At 43.6% G+C, this 13,894-nt stretch overlaps 1 protein-coding gene across 4 annotated transcripts in view; it reads right to left on the bottom strand.

Moving 5' to 3' along the window:
* The window catches only part of LOC123517480 (protein singed-like), a 94,964-nt gene that overhangs the window by 5,752 nt on the left and 75,318 nt on the right, over positions 1 to 13,894 (bottom strand). For all 4 annotated transcript variants that reach the window (XM_045277574.1, XM_045277571.1, XM_045277572.1 and 1 more), the window contains exons 4-6: positions 13,601 to 13,807; positions 11,446 to 11,700; positions 10,211 to 10,361 (exon numbers count right to left, since the gene is read on the bottom strand). In XM_045277574.1, coding sequence (XP_045133509.1) covers positions 10,211 to 10,361; positions 11,446 to 11,700; positions 13,601 to 13,807 — 613 coding nt within the window. The remainder of the gene's footprint in view (positions 1 to 10,210; positions 10,362 to 11,445; positions 11,701 to 13,600; positions 13,808 to 13,894) is intronic.

Below are 13,894 nucleotides of genomic sequence, written 5' to 3'. Positions count from 1 at the left end.
TCACACGCTAAATTTGGCCTCCACTACAAGGACAGATTTCTTTCCCAACGTGGCAAGGAAGAACCGTTTTGGCAGACCACTGCATGCCTCGTTCTCTTTCGCTGATCATCCTCTCCCGAAACAGCCGAGCCAGAAAAACAAGATAAGGATGCTGGGAAATCAAAGAGAGTGGTGGCTGGCAAACAGGGACGGTAGGGACGGTAGCGGTGGGAAGCAAACATGACGAGAATACTGATAAGGTAAGGACCGTAAAGGGGAAGGAATTGTTAATAGCGAGGGGACACGTTGCTGTGAAAAAAGAAGGAAGAGGAGCCCTGTTGTTTAAATGCTATGATCACTGACATAAAGGCCTGTATTCAGAAATTATTTTTTCTCTCACCACTATTAAGACTATTTTGAAAGGCCACAGGGATTACTAGCATTTTTCTTGTTAACCACTTCAGTGCCATTCGTTTAATCACACCCAAAAATGCGTCTCATTAGTGAAGGCGTTAATAATGTAGGTATCTTACTAATTCGTCGCTCGAACCGTAAAACCTCCCTTTCAAATCTGTGCAATTTAACTGTAGAGGAAAGCCTTTTGAAAGTAATGGAAGTGCACCGCAGAAGTGTTTCAGAATATGGTCAACTAACAATCCTGGCTCATCAGCAACCAAACAATAAAACCTTGACTCACGGCCGCCCTGAGAGAACATTTTCTATCGCAAGCAAGCCACCTGTTCCACTTCAACGACAGGTCTTCTTGAATGGCAATGCGGGGCGATACGTGTGAGTCATGTTCTGGTGCTTGCTTTGGGGAGTGTGGGCCAGCTGCTGAGTGTGTGATAAGCAAGGTAACTTTCATTGCTTGGAGAATTGTTCCTGAGGCTTAAAATGTAGTCAGGCAGGTTGGCCTAGAAATTTTGCTGGAAACGAAAGCTTGTGTCCTGGAGTTAAACAGGTTAAATATCTTTGTTGGTACTTTCAAATTTCAAAATTAAAAAGAGACAGAGATAAAGAGAGGCGAAGAAAAAAAAGTTGAACAATTAACAAGGTACTGGAAGTTATTCTGGAAAGCAGGGATGTACACTCTCCATTACTCAAACTTTTGAATCTTGTTACGCGGAAATAAATAAATAAATACGCGTAAAAAATCATCTAAATATGCAGGTTTCCCAAAACACGTGGAGGATTCAGGCATGCACCGTTAACGCACTCACAGGGGTCACACGGGCCAGCCATACAGTATATCAACAAAACTAAAACCTAACCACAATGAAAACTGTACAAACCTGTTCTATGGTTACAAAAAGATCTCTCTCTCTCTCTCTCTCTCTCTCTCTCTCTCTCTCTCTCTCTCTCTCTCTCTCATTATCTCTTCGTTTCCCGGCTACCTCCGTTTAGAGTTACCACCGCTGCCACTATCACCACTGTTACCACATCCCTTCGTACCTCCAGACCAGATGTGTGGACAGAGGTGGACACAGGGACCTCTTCACCTACAACCCCGCCCCCCCATCTCCTCCTCTCACCCTCAAGCATTATTCTCCCCCCTTCCCTCACCCCCTGCACTAGACACAGGCACGACAGGCAAAGGTGCACCAATGTTACTGTGAAGGGAAAATGTGTCTTCTTTACGCCCATATTAAAACTCTCTCTCTCTCTCTCTCTCTCTCTCTCTCTCTCTCTCTCCACGACTGTTTTCCAAGGCCACAGAGATGATTAGACGGGTTCTTAAGAGTGTTTATCCTGTAAATGATGTAGGAATGTTATTAATCTGTCGTAAGAAATATTCCAAAAGGTGCCACTTCATCTACAGCTTTAATCTCTTCAGTACCAGGACGCGTTTTCATATTCACTCTGGTTACTGTTTTGGTGATTTGATACACCCTCAGAAACATATGTTGAGATTTAAATAGTGAAGACTCTGGCCATTAATCTTCTGACCTCCATAGACTCCTCCTGATATGAATAAAATCGTCTAATCATACAAGGTAAAAATGCGGCTCAGTATTGGCGGGGTTAAAAGTGAAGATGCGGAGGGGAAGGGTTTAAAAGTATATGGAGTGTGTGTGTGTGTGTGTGTGTGTGTGTGTGTGTGTGTGTGTGTGTGTGTGTGTGTGTGTGTGTGTGTGTGTGTGTGTGTGTGTGTGTGTGTGTGTTCTTTTCCCTCCTATTCCTTCCCCCAAGGTTTACGTGAGACCGTTTCTAATCCTCCTCCTTTTCTTCCTTCCCTTTCCTCATCCTCCTCGATTTCTTCCAGTTCTTCCTCCTCCGCGTCATGTTTTCCTCCTCATCTTTCCCTGCGTGGGTGTCTCCGCCTGTCACTTTCCCATGCTTCCCATCCTCCACGGTCCTTTCTCCCCCGTTACTCTCCCACACACGGTATTACTCTCCCACACACTCACAAACACACTAAGTACGTTTACATCTCCCCTTACCCCTCTTATTCATGCAATCCCCTCACTGGCAATGTTTTTTCCTCTTCCATCGCTGCAGATCACACAAAACCGTACAAAGTCTCCCTTTCCCTCTTCTCTCCTTACCCAAAAAGTCCCATGTGTCTTCCAAATCTTTCTGTTTCTATGCTCCCTTCCCAGGCTTCATGCGCCCCTATGCTCCTCCCCTCTACGCCTCTTTCCTCCCGTATAGCTCCTCCCTCTCCCTCCCTCCCTCTCTTTTCTCCGTTTATCCCCAGTATGTGAGGGGACGACCAAAGGGGAAAAGGACGCCCCACACAACTTGCCACTGAAATCCACACAAATTTCACTCCCCCTCGCTCGTTCTCGCTCTCTCATCTTGCTTTTTTGTTCTTTATTGTTTCCAGAACCCGACAGCTTATTGTGGTATTAGTGTTGTGAGAGAGAGAGAGAGAGAGAGAGAGAGAGAGAGAGAGAGAGAGAGAGAGAGAGAGAGAGAGAGAGAGAGAGAGAGAGAGAGAGAGAGAGAGAGAGATCTAGTTGCCACGGGGCGCGAGGAAGGAAGAGAGGGAAGAACAGGGTGCGATAACGACGCCGAGAGAGAGAGAGAGAGAGAGAGAGAGAGAGAGAGAGAGAGAGAGAGAGAGAGAGAGAGAGAGAGAGAGAGAGAGAGCAAAACAGCTGAAACTAATCAATACGACAGAACTTAATGACAAATATCCTTCCAACGAGGAAACACGAGGGAGAGAGAGAGAGGGAGAGGGAGAGGGAGAGAGAGGAGGCAGGAGGTGCTTCAGGGGAGGTGAGGAGGGCAGAGGAAGCACTTGCCGGCAGGGAGACACGTGGCTTGAGTCAGAGAGAGAGAGAGAGAGAGAGAGAGAGAGAGAGAGATCAGAAGACATAGACACGTACTAACTAAGCAATCGTTTCCTAACCTCCACAGTACCATGACACGTTTCCACATTCACTCTGCTTACTATTTGGTGATTTTATACAGCTTCAGAAACTCACGTGGGGATTAAATAGTGAAGACTCTAACCATTAACCCTTCTGATCCCATAAACCCTTCCTAATGTAAATAAAATCGTGTAATCGTACCCAAAAACTCGTGGTAAAACGCATCCAAGTACTGAAGAGGTTAATTCATCCAAAGCCTTCCAGTTCACATTATCACTACAGTTAACAGATTCTATAGAGTTTCCCAAGCAGCACCAGCAGCAGCAGCAACAGATCTCTTGCCCTAACTAACTACAATACAGTAATAGAGAAAAAAAACTAGCCAAAACGAACCAGACTAGAATAAATAGGAAGAAAAGAGTAATTGGTGATATTATAAAGGAGTAAATTTGCTTAGTAGTAGTAGTAGTAGTAGTAGTAGTAGTAGTAGTAGTAGTAGTAGTAGTAGTAGTAGTAGTAGTAGTAGTAGTAGTAGTAGTAGTAGGATAATGTTTACATGAGATGAGAGAGAGAGAGAGAGAGAGAGAGAGAGAGAGAGAGAGAGAGAGAGAGAGAGAGAGAGAGAGAGAGAGAGGAAACAATGATTATAGTTACGGAGGGGAGGAATGCGAAAGAAATAAGGAGGTGGCGGGGAAAAAGGGGAAATAGGGAGGGAGGGAGGGAAGAAGGAAGAGAGGGAGAGAGGGAGAGGGTGAGAGAAAGGGAGAGAGGGAGAAGGCGAAGAAGCAATTACTAAGGGAAATTAGGGATCAACCTTCCTCTGTCCCTCCCTCATCAATCCCTATTACCAGAGAGAGAGAGAGAGAGAGAGAGAGAGAGAGAGAGAGAGAGAGAGAGGATCCATTCTTAAACCTAAAGGAACCAGCAAATACTTTTACATGGATACTGACTTCTTAGGAATACAATTTGTGACCTTCAGAGAGAGAGAGAGAGAGAGAGAGAGAGAGAGAGAGAGAGAGAGAGAGAGAGAGAGAGAGAGAGAGAGAGAGAGAGAGAGAGAGAGAGAGAGAGACGAGAGAGAGAGAGAGAGAGAGAGAGAGAGAGAGAAGAGTAGAGGGAGAGAAAGAGTGAGGGAGGAAGAGAGAGAGAGAGAAAGAGTGAGGAAGGAAGAGAGAGAGAGAGAGAGGGAAGGAGAGATGGAGAGAGAGGAAAGGAAAAAGGGATAGAGGGAGATAAAAAGGGACGGAGGGAAAGGGGAAGAGGGAGAGAAAGAGAAGGATGATGAGGAGGCAAAAAAGAGTGAGATGGGAAGGGAAACAAGGGTGACGGAATAGAGGGGGAAGGAGGAGGAGGAGGAGGAGGAGGAGGAGGAGGAGGAGGAGGAGGAGGGAAGAAAGAATGAGTCACTCCACTTATTTGCTTAGAGGTCACCTTTCCTTCGCCTCCATGACCCCCCCTACCTTCTCTCTCTCTCTCTCTCTCTCTCTCTCTCTCTCTCTCTCTCTCGTATCAGATTACTTCTCCTTTTCCTCTCTTCCTTCACACCTCTCCCTTCCTGTACCTTCTCCACTTCTCACTCTCTCTCTCTCTCTCTCTCTCTCTCTCTCTCTCTCTCTCTCTCTCTCTGTTAACCGTTTAAAAATTGCTTTACGGTTTTCGTGTGTGTGTGTGTGTGTGTGTGTGTGTGTGTGTGTGTGTGTGTGTGTGTGTGTGTGTGTGTGTGTGTGTGTGTGTGTGTGTGTGTGTGTGTGTGTGTGTGTGTGCAGGCCTTTACTCGTCTTCTTATTTCTCTTTCCATATTATATTTACAAAACTCTCGAGACAGTTCAATGTACACAAAATGTCACACAGGAGGAGGAGGAGGAGGAGGAGGAGGAGGAGGAGGAGGAGGAGGAGGAGGAGGAGGAGGAGGAAAAATGAGGAGAGGACAACACCATCATAAACAGTTCTCATCTTACATGTGAGAGAGAGAGAGAGAGAGAGAGAGAGAGAGAGAGAGAGAGAGAGAGAGAGAGAGAGAGGTATGCAGACCAAATACACAGATGGTATCACATAAATTAGTTAATGCACCCTTGTCTCTCTCTCTCTCTCTCTCTCTCTCTCTCTCTCTCTCTCTCTCTCTCTCTTTAAGTTAAACTTTTTATTTTAAAAGTTGACTCAGATGACATGAAATTCTTGTGACCTCACTTGACCTCTCTCTCTCTCTCTCTCTCTCTCTCTCTCTCTCTCTCTCTCTCTCTCTCTCTCTCTGATGTCTCTTAAAGTCAAACAGTTGACACACGCTTCACTTTTTAAATCTTTTTTCCTTCACGTTGGACAAACTTGCACATTACTTAATTAATTTTAGGTTACCTGCTACCCAGTCCCTCCCTTACCTCTCTCTCTCTCTCTCTCTCTCTCTCTCTCTCTCTCTCTCTCTCTCTCTCTCTCTCTCTCTCGATTTCAATACCAGAAACCAGTCATTACGTATTACTACTACTACTACTACTAATAATAATAATAATACTATCACTACCACTATTATTACCTTTATTGAACTATCTTAGCTGCAACACACACACACACACACACACACACACACACACACACACACACACACACACACACACACATCCTAGACAATCTCTTTGGGTGTAATTCCAAACCGCGTTCCTTAACCACGAGAGAAAATCGAAAGAAGCAGTAGAAGAAAATGAAGAAAGAATATTAAACCGCAAAAAAAAAAAAGAAATAATCAGTTGGTACTCAAATGCCCAATTAACCACAGTAATCCGATACCTTTGGATCTGCAGCACGTGGATTCATTACCAATAGCGAAGAGTTGAACAAGATCTTGAGGAATTTGTCAACTCAATAATAAGTAAGTGTTATGGTCGAGTAAAACTGTCCATCCAGCTGTCCATTTATCTACCTGTGTGTGTACTACCTGACCTGATCTGCCCACATGCACGGACCAAGAAAAAGATGAAAGAAATGGGAAGGAAGGAAAAGAAATGCAAACTTCGTGACAAACTTGGGAATGTCTCAGGGAAAGAAAAAGCAAAGTATGAAAAAAAGGTAGGAAAAGTCAACATGCCACGGTGGTGAGGAAACTATGCAGGGAATCTTTTTATCTATTCCTTCAACATGATGTCCAGCAGACCGTGACTCTTCTTAATCCAAACACTAACTGACCACGAATAACAGAATTAATAGGAGAAAATTAACTTCATCTTAATTTCTTCCTGTACAGATTCTAGACAGTACCATAAGGTTAGGTTAGGTTAGGTTAAGTGATTACAAGTGACAGAAATAAAAATAGGAATGTTATTAGCTTTACCTTCCTTCCTGCACAGATTCTAGGCACTACCACATTAGGTTAGGTTAGGTTAGGTTAGATTAGGTTAAGTGACTACGAGTGACAGAAATAAAGATAGGAATGTTATTAGTTTTACCTTCCTTCCTAGAAATTTAAATCTCTCTCTCTCTCTCTCTCTCTCTCTCTCTCTCTATTGACATACATTTAATTACACTGCCTCTCTCCCCTCCACGCGTTCCACAAACCAAAACCTAACGCAACCCAAACCTTACCTAACTTAACCTAACCTAACCTAACCCAAACCTTACCTAACTTAACCTAACCTAACCTGGGTAATCTTATGAGAGAAATCAGGGCAAGTCTTCGATCGTCCCCACCAAAGAAGGACAACCTCAGATCCTCCAGTGCTCCTATAACAGAATGATTGCGACGTGACTACCAGGTAATAATTGGTTTGGATGATGCTTAGAGTGACTTTTTCATCTCATTTTCTAAACCTGGAGGCAGTTGTGTGGTTTTAAGTTTCTTGTTCTTATTTGTCGATGGTAGATGATGTGTGCTGGTGGTGGTGGTGGTGGTGGTGGTGGTGGTAGTTTTGTCTCATTCAGGAAATCATTATCTGCTTCATTATCAACTGTGCCCCAATTCTCTCTCTCTCTCTCTCTCTCTCTCTCTCTCTCTCTCTGTAGCGGTGCAACTTGATAGCTAAGGTTAAATTTTTTTCTCTCTGCCAGTCAGACCTTATCACGCTGCCTCGTGTCCTGTTCCCCGCGACCTCTGCCGATGCTGCTGCCGCTATTACCACCACGACTACAACAACAACAACAACACAAGAACAGCAGCAACAACAAAAATAACACAACAACAACAATGACGACGACGACGACAACAACAGCACTATCTTCAACTACTGTTATTACTACTGACAATAATAATGATAACTATACTACTACACTGCTACTACTATTACTGTTGCTGCTGCTACTACTACTACTACTACTACTACTACTACTACTACTACTACTACTACTACTACTATTACTATTACCATTAGAAATAATAAGATGAAACAACAAATGGACAAAGTAGAAAGAAATAAAAGCAATAAAGAAAACAAAAATGCTAATAATAACAATAATAATAATGGTAATAAAAAAATAATAATGATAATAATAATAAAAATAATAACAATAATAATAATAATAATAATAATAATAATAATGATAATAATAAAGAAAAGTAGCAAAAAAGAAGAAGAAAGAAGAACACGAAGAACAAAAAAAAGAAGGAAAGAAGAAAAAGAAAAGAAGAAGAAGAAGAAGAAGAAGAAGAAGAAGAAGAAGAAGAAGAAGAAGAAGAATACAACACTGTCGTATAAACTTGCGCCCAAAACTACACAGCAAAGGAAATAACTTACAAAAGAACCAGAGGAAGAAAAAGTTGGGCGTAGGAATCTTTACCAGAGAGAGAGAGAGAGAGAGAGAGAGAGAGAGACTATCAACAAACCACCCACAACACCACCCCTCAACCACCACCATCACCACCACCACTACAACCATCGCTGCCTGCCTTCCATCACCCTCCCATTCCTCCGCTAAGCCGTACCAGTACAAATAAGAGGCAGAGAGAGAGAGAGAGAGAGAGAGAGAGAGAGAGAGAGAGAGAGAGAGAGAGAGAGAGAGAGAGACTGTGTGTGTGTGTGTGTGTGTGTGTGTGTGTGTGTGTGTGTGTGTGTGTGTGTGTGTGTGTGTGTGTGTGTGTGTGTGTTCGTGTGGCCTCTATAACACGTGATCAGGATGGAAGAATGATAAATAAGATAAGCAATAAAGACAATCCCCGTATCACTTCTACGCGAGTGACATCCTATAGACACTAGACAGTCACTAATAGTTTTCCTGGATTGTTTTATCACTTCGGTATTATCTAGTGACATTTACATCATTATCACCACCACCACCACCACCACCACCACCGGAAAGCGTTGAAATGGATAATAACTTGTGAGAGTTAATAGACAGAGATAGATAGACAGACAGACTGACAGATAAAGCTAGACAGAGTTAGGGATACTGATGGGCGGTTGGATAAATGGACTGACAGGGTAACTAGACAGATAGAATGAATTAGACAGGAACAGAAAAAAAATAAGAGATTGACAGACAGACGGATAAAATAGAAAGCTAATGAGACAAGGAGACAAATAATAGACTAACCAACAAACTATCTATTAATCTGACAGACAGACAGACAGACAGACAGAAAGACAAACAAATAAAACAAAGCCAGAAAGACAAATAGGAAAATAAATTACTAACTCAGAGAAAAAACAACAACCTGGCAAATAAAATAACTAACTCACTCACGAACTATCTGAATAAACAAACAAACAAACAAACAAACAAACAAAATAATCTGCACAATCCGGTCATCAGAACGTGACGCCACACAGGTAACCTTGATCACAACCTCTCTCTCTCTCTCTCTCTCTCTCTCTCTCTACCGATCAGACTAAACAATAGATAAAGGAGGAAGGAAAAAAAAGGAAGGAAAAAGGAGAGGGAAGGATAGGTAAGCAAAGAAGGAAGGGTAAAGGGAAGACTGATGACGAGGGGGAGAAAAAGAGAGGGGGAAGGTAAGGAGGAAGACTGATAAGGGGAAAAAAGAGAGAGGGAGAGGGGAAGGGAGGGTCTTAATGCTGAGAAAAATGAGGGGAGGATAAAATTAGGGATGAGGTCAAATTACTTACAGGTTGTTGAATTAATTACCTCTGTGGGGATAAATTAATGAGGTGGATTTGATGATGATGATGATGATGTGTGTGTGTGTGTGTGTGTGTGTGTGTGTGTGTGTGTGTGTGTGTGTGTGTGTGTGTGTGTGTGTGTGTGTGTGTGTGTGTGTGTGTGTGTGTGTGTGTGAAAGAATAGCAAGAAAAAAAAAGGGGGACCATAAAAAAATCTTAGCTTTCACACGAACATACAAACCATAGAGAGAGAGAGAGAGAGAGAGAGAGAGAGAGAGAGAGAGAGAGAGAGAGAGAGAGAGAGAATGGACGTATGAATCACACACCCATCCCATGCAAAACAGTCACGCTATGTGGTCATGGCGGTAATGATGTGATGACAACAACAACAACAAAAACGACCCAATCACTGCTGAGTGACCTTGAACCAGCACCTCAGTATGTAAATAACAACAACAACAACAACAACAACAACAAACAATAATAATAATAATAATAATAATAATAAAATAATAATAATAGAATTAATAATAGAGAATAATAAGAGAGAGAGAGAGAGAGAGAGAGAGAGAGAGAGAGAGAGAGAGAGAGAGAGAGAGAGAGAGAGAGAGAGAGAGAGAGAGACTACATGGGTAATAAAAAAAAAGTAACGTCAATAAAACAATAATGGTAAAACAAAGTAGTCTTAAAATATTCCTTTAAAAAAGTATCGAGGAGAAATTTCTACTCATTTATTTAAGCACACACAATGAGATTAACTAAACCATCATTAAAACACGCTCACACACATACACACACACATTCTCTCTCTCTCTCTCTCTCTCTCTCTCTCTCTCTCTCTCTCTCTCTCTCTCTCTCTCTCTCTGCAACACTCACCCTGCTTGACGGACACGTAGCGGGCGTTGAGAAGAGCGCTGAAGGAGGCCTGGGGTAGGGAGTCTTCCAGGGCAAACAGCTCGTCCTTGGTGACTGAGTTGGAACGAGTCTTGAGCACCGCACGAGAGCCAATGGGACTGAGATACTGACCCTGTGAGAGAGAGAGAGAGAGAGAGAGAGAGAGAGAGAGAGAGAGAGAGAGAGAGAGAGAGAGAGAGAGAGAGAGAGAGAGAGAGAATCAGTGAAAAGCATAAGGAAAAAACGCCTGGAGCTACACACAGTCCTTACAAAACAGAACAATACACAAAGGGCACAAACTGAGGTGTCGCCTTTTCGCGTTTCCTGCAGGCAATCCTCCGGGCTGTGTGCTATATTCGTAAAGGCACCTCGCTATCCATTACACGGAAGCCTTTATGGAACACCACCTTGGCCGGCACACCTGTGAATCTGCACCTAAGACCCGCCCTTCACACCGCCACAGCCCAAAGAAGGAGACACAGGTGGGAATAACACGAAGACATGAAAAAAAGGGTGCAAAAAAGGTTCGTATTCTGAATCTGAAACTCTTCGAAGTCTTGTGTCGATTGCTTTTATGAGGTTGTGGAGAATGTTGTTGTGATTTTCAGGTGGTTTTTATTTTAATTTTAATTGTTTAACACGTGTTCCTGGTCATGCTGAGATACAACGCCACTGAGAACTCGACCAGTCATTTATGTGGTGTTTAAAAATGGAGAAAACATTTCGAAGTCTTGTGCCGATTGCTTTACTGAGGTTGTGGAGAATGTTGCTGTGGTTTTTTCCAGTGTTTTTTACGTTATCTTAATTGTTTAACACGTGTTCCTGGTCATTGTTGAGAGAAAACACCATTGGGAATTCGACTAGTCATCCATGTGGTGTTTGAAAATGGAGAAAGTGGAGGGCAAGCCTTGGAAAATGAAAGGAAACTCGGGAGGATATGTACGAGATATACTGACTACCTACTATCTGCCTTCCCTCCTTTATCCGGTATTACCACCAGAACAACCCTTGGAAAATAGGAAACTCGTGGGGATATATAAGAAGAGATATACTGACTACCTACTGCCTGCCTTCCCTCCTTGCTTTACCCAGTATTACCACGAAAACAACCCTTGGAAAATAGGAAACTCGTGGGGATATGTTATGAGATATACTGACTACTTATTGCCTATCAACGACCACACCAGCTCCGATCACCTACTGCCTTCCCTGCTTACCCGGTAGTCTCTGAGAGCGAGGGAGCCGTGGTGGTACTCGAGGCAGAAGAGACACTCCCGATCACAGGCCGGCACCAACTTCCCGTCCATGTGCAGGTAGCGGTTGTTGGAGGTGTGGATGGCGTACTTGTGGTCACGGAACTCCAGTGTGAAGAGCGTGTCCTCACCCCATGGCACGTTGGCGTCCACCTCAATCTCCGTGCCTTCCTCGTTCAGGTGGGCGTAGCGTTTGCGGCCCAGGGAGCGTAAGTTTACCTGCGTGACGGGGAAAGGTGTAATGAAGGTGGTTGTAGTGGATATGTTAGTCAATGTGTAGGGTCTGTGTTTCTCTGTCCCTCTGTTTGTGTCTGGCTCTGTGTTGGAGGGAAAAAGTACATGCATGGTTGGGTTAATTAGATTTGTTTGTTAACCTCTTCAGTGCCATGACGCAATTCCATATTCATTCTCCTTACTATTTGGAGATTTTATACAGATTCAGAAACTTATGTGGGGGATTAAAATAGTGAAGACTCTGGCCATTAATCTTCTGACCTTCATAGACCCTTGCTAATGTCAATAAAATCTATTCTTACACAAAACTCATGGTAAAAATGCGTCGCAGTACTGAAGGGGTTAATAGCTGTGATCTTTGTTTTCCTGTGCCTCTGTTTTTGTGTCTCTTTGGCACCATGTGAGGGAAAAAGGTGCGCGTATAGGTTGGGTTACATGGTTTGTCATTATGTAAGTTCTTTGTTTGTCTCTCTTTGTTTCTGTGTCTCCGCATGTCTCTTTGGCACAATGTGGGAGTGAAAAGTGCACACAGGTTAGGTTACGTGGATATGTTTGTTAATGCGTAGGATCTTTGTTTCTGCCTCTCTCTGTTTCTGTGTTTCTCTAGCCCAGGAAGCATAAATTTACCTATGTGGTGAGGGACCGTGTGTGGAGGTTGGGTTACGCAGATATGTTTGTCAGTGTGCAGGATGTTTATGGCGGTGTGTATCTCTCTCTCTCTCTCTCTCTCTCTCTCTCTCTCTCTCTCTCTCGTGTGAAGGTCAAAGATAGAACGTACTAAGGTAATGGATTTCAGATAATAGTGTGTGTGTGTGTGTGTGTGTGTGTGTGTGTGTGTGTGTGTGTGTGTGTGTGTGTGTGTGTGTGTGTGTGTGTGTGTGTGTGTGTGTGTGTGTCACGCTTTAATAAGGCAAGCAGGTCAAGGGTGCCGCAGAAAGGACGGTCAGGCTGCGGCAAAAGTTAGTTCCACCCTTTCATTATTATTAAGTTTCCATGTCCATTTTTTCCCACTACCCAGCTGCCTGAAATTGCCCTGCTGGTGTCCACCTCCTCCTCCTCCTCCTCCTCCTCCTCCTCCTTTGGCAACCTTTTAGGGGGCCGAGCGTGCTTATGTAAAGAGGAACACATGAATACAGAGGGTGGAGAGCAAAGGATCGGAAAAAAAAAATAAGACAGAGACAGTGTTAGGACCCTTCCCTCATCTGAACCTCCCAACACCACATCTAAAAAACAGTCATGGAGAACCAGAAGACTGTAATGAAAGTATAATAAAAATTTCTGTTTAAGGAAGAGGATAAAAAAAAGTCGTTGAAAAGATTAGGTTAGGTTAAATTACATTGAGGTTAGCAGGAGGAGGAGGAGGAGGAGGAGGAGGAGGAGGAGGAGGAGGAGGAGGAGGAGGAGGAGGAAGAGGAAGAGGAAGAGGAAGAGGAAGAGGAAGAGGAGGAGGAGGAGGACAGGAGGTTAGGTTAGGTTAGATTAGGTTAAGTTAGGTTAAGTTAGCAAAATTTGAGAAGCAAGAGAAAATCGAGATGAAATAAGTTTGGTAAGCAGGAACAGAAGAAAGAAGAGAATAATGTCACCAGGAACAGCAGGAGTAAATGAACGTTGAAGACAGTGAACAGTGAAGTAAAAAGAGACGTTATCCCCTTCAGTCCCATGACGCGTTTCCATATTCATTTTGCTTACTATTTGGTGATTTTATACAGCTTCAGAAACTTATGTGGGGGATCAAAATAGTGAAGACTGGCCATTAATCTTCTGACCTCCATAGACCCTACCTAATGTCAATATAATGGTCTAATCGTACACAAATCTTAGGGTAAAAATGTGTCCAAGCACTTGAATGGTTTAATAGAAGAGGAGCAACTATCTCCTGACTCACCTGAGGGCGGGCAGCCAGGTGGATGGTCCAGAGCTCGGCGTCAGTGGGAACCTTAGCAGTGCAGATCAGCTTGTCCCCAGCAGCGCCCAGGAAATAGCCGCGGGTCACGTTCCTCAGCGCCCAACGCCCGTGCTCGTCATCCGTCACCGACACCTCGAACATGCACATCATATCCCGCTCGTCACTCTCGCAGGTCACGTTTCCATACTGAAAGAGACGGAAGGGAAGAGTTACAACGTGGGAATCTAATCTGAAGCGAATACTGTGCTGGGTTTCCCTTGTATGAGAAAGGCG

The sequence above is a fragment of the Portunus trituberculatus genome, chromosome 42, assembly GCF_017591435.1.
Source record: "Portunus trituberculatus isolate SZX2019 chromosome 42, ASM1759143v1, whole genome shotgun sequence".
Taxonomy (NCBI): Eukaryota; Metazoa; Arthropoda; class Malacostraca; order Decapoda; family Portunidae; genus Portunus; species Portunus trituberculatus.
Note: the sequence above shows the minus strand (reverse complement) of the source record. Positions and strands in the feature narration are given on the sequence as shown.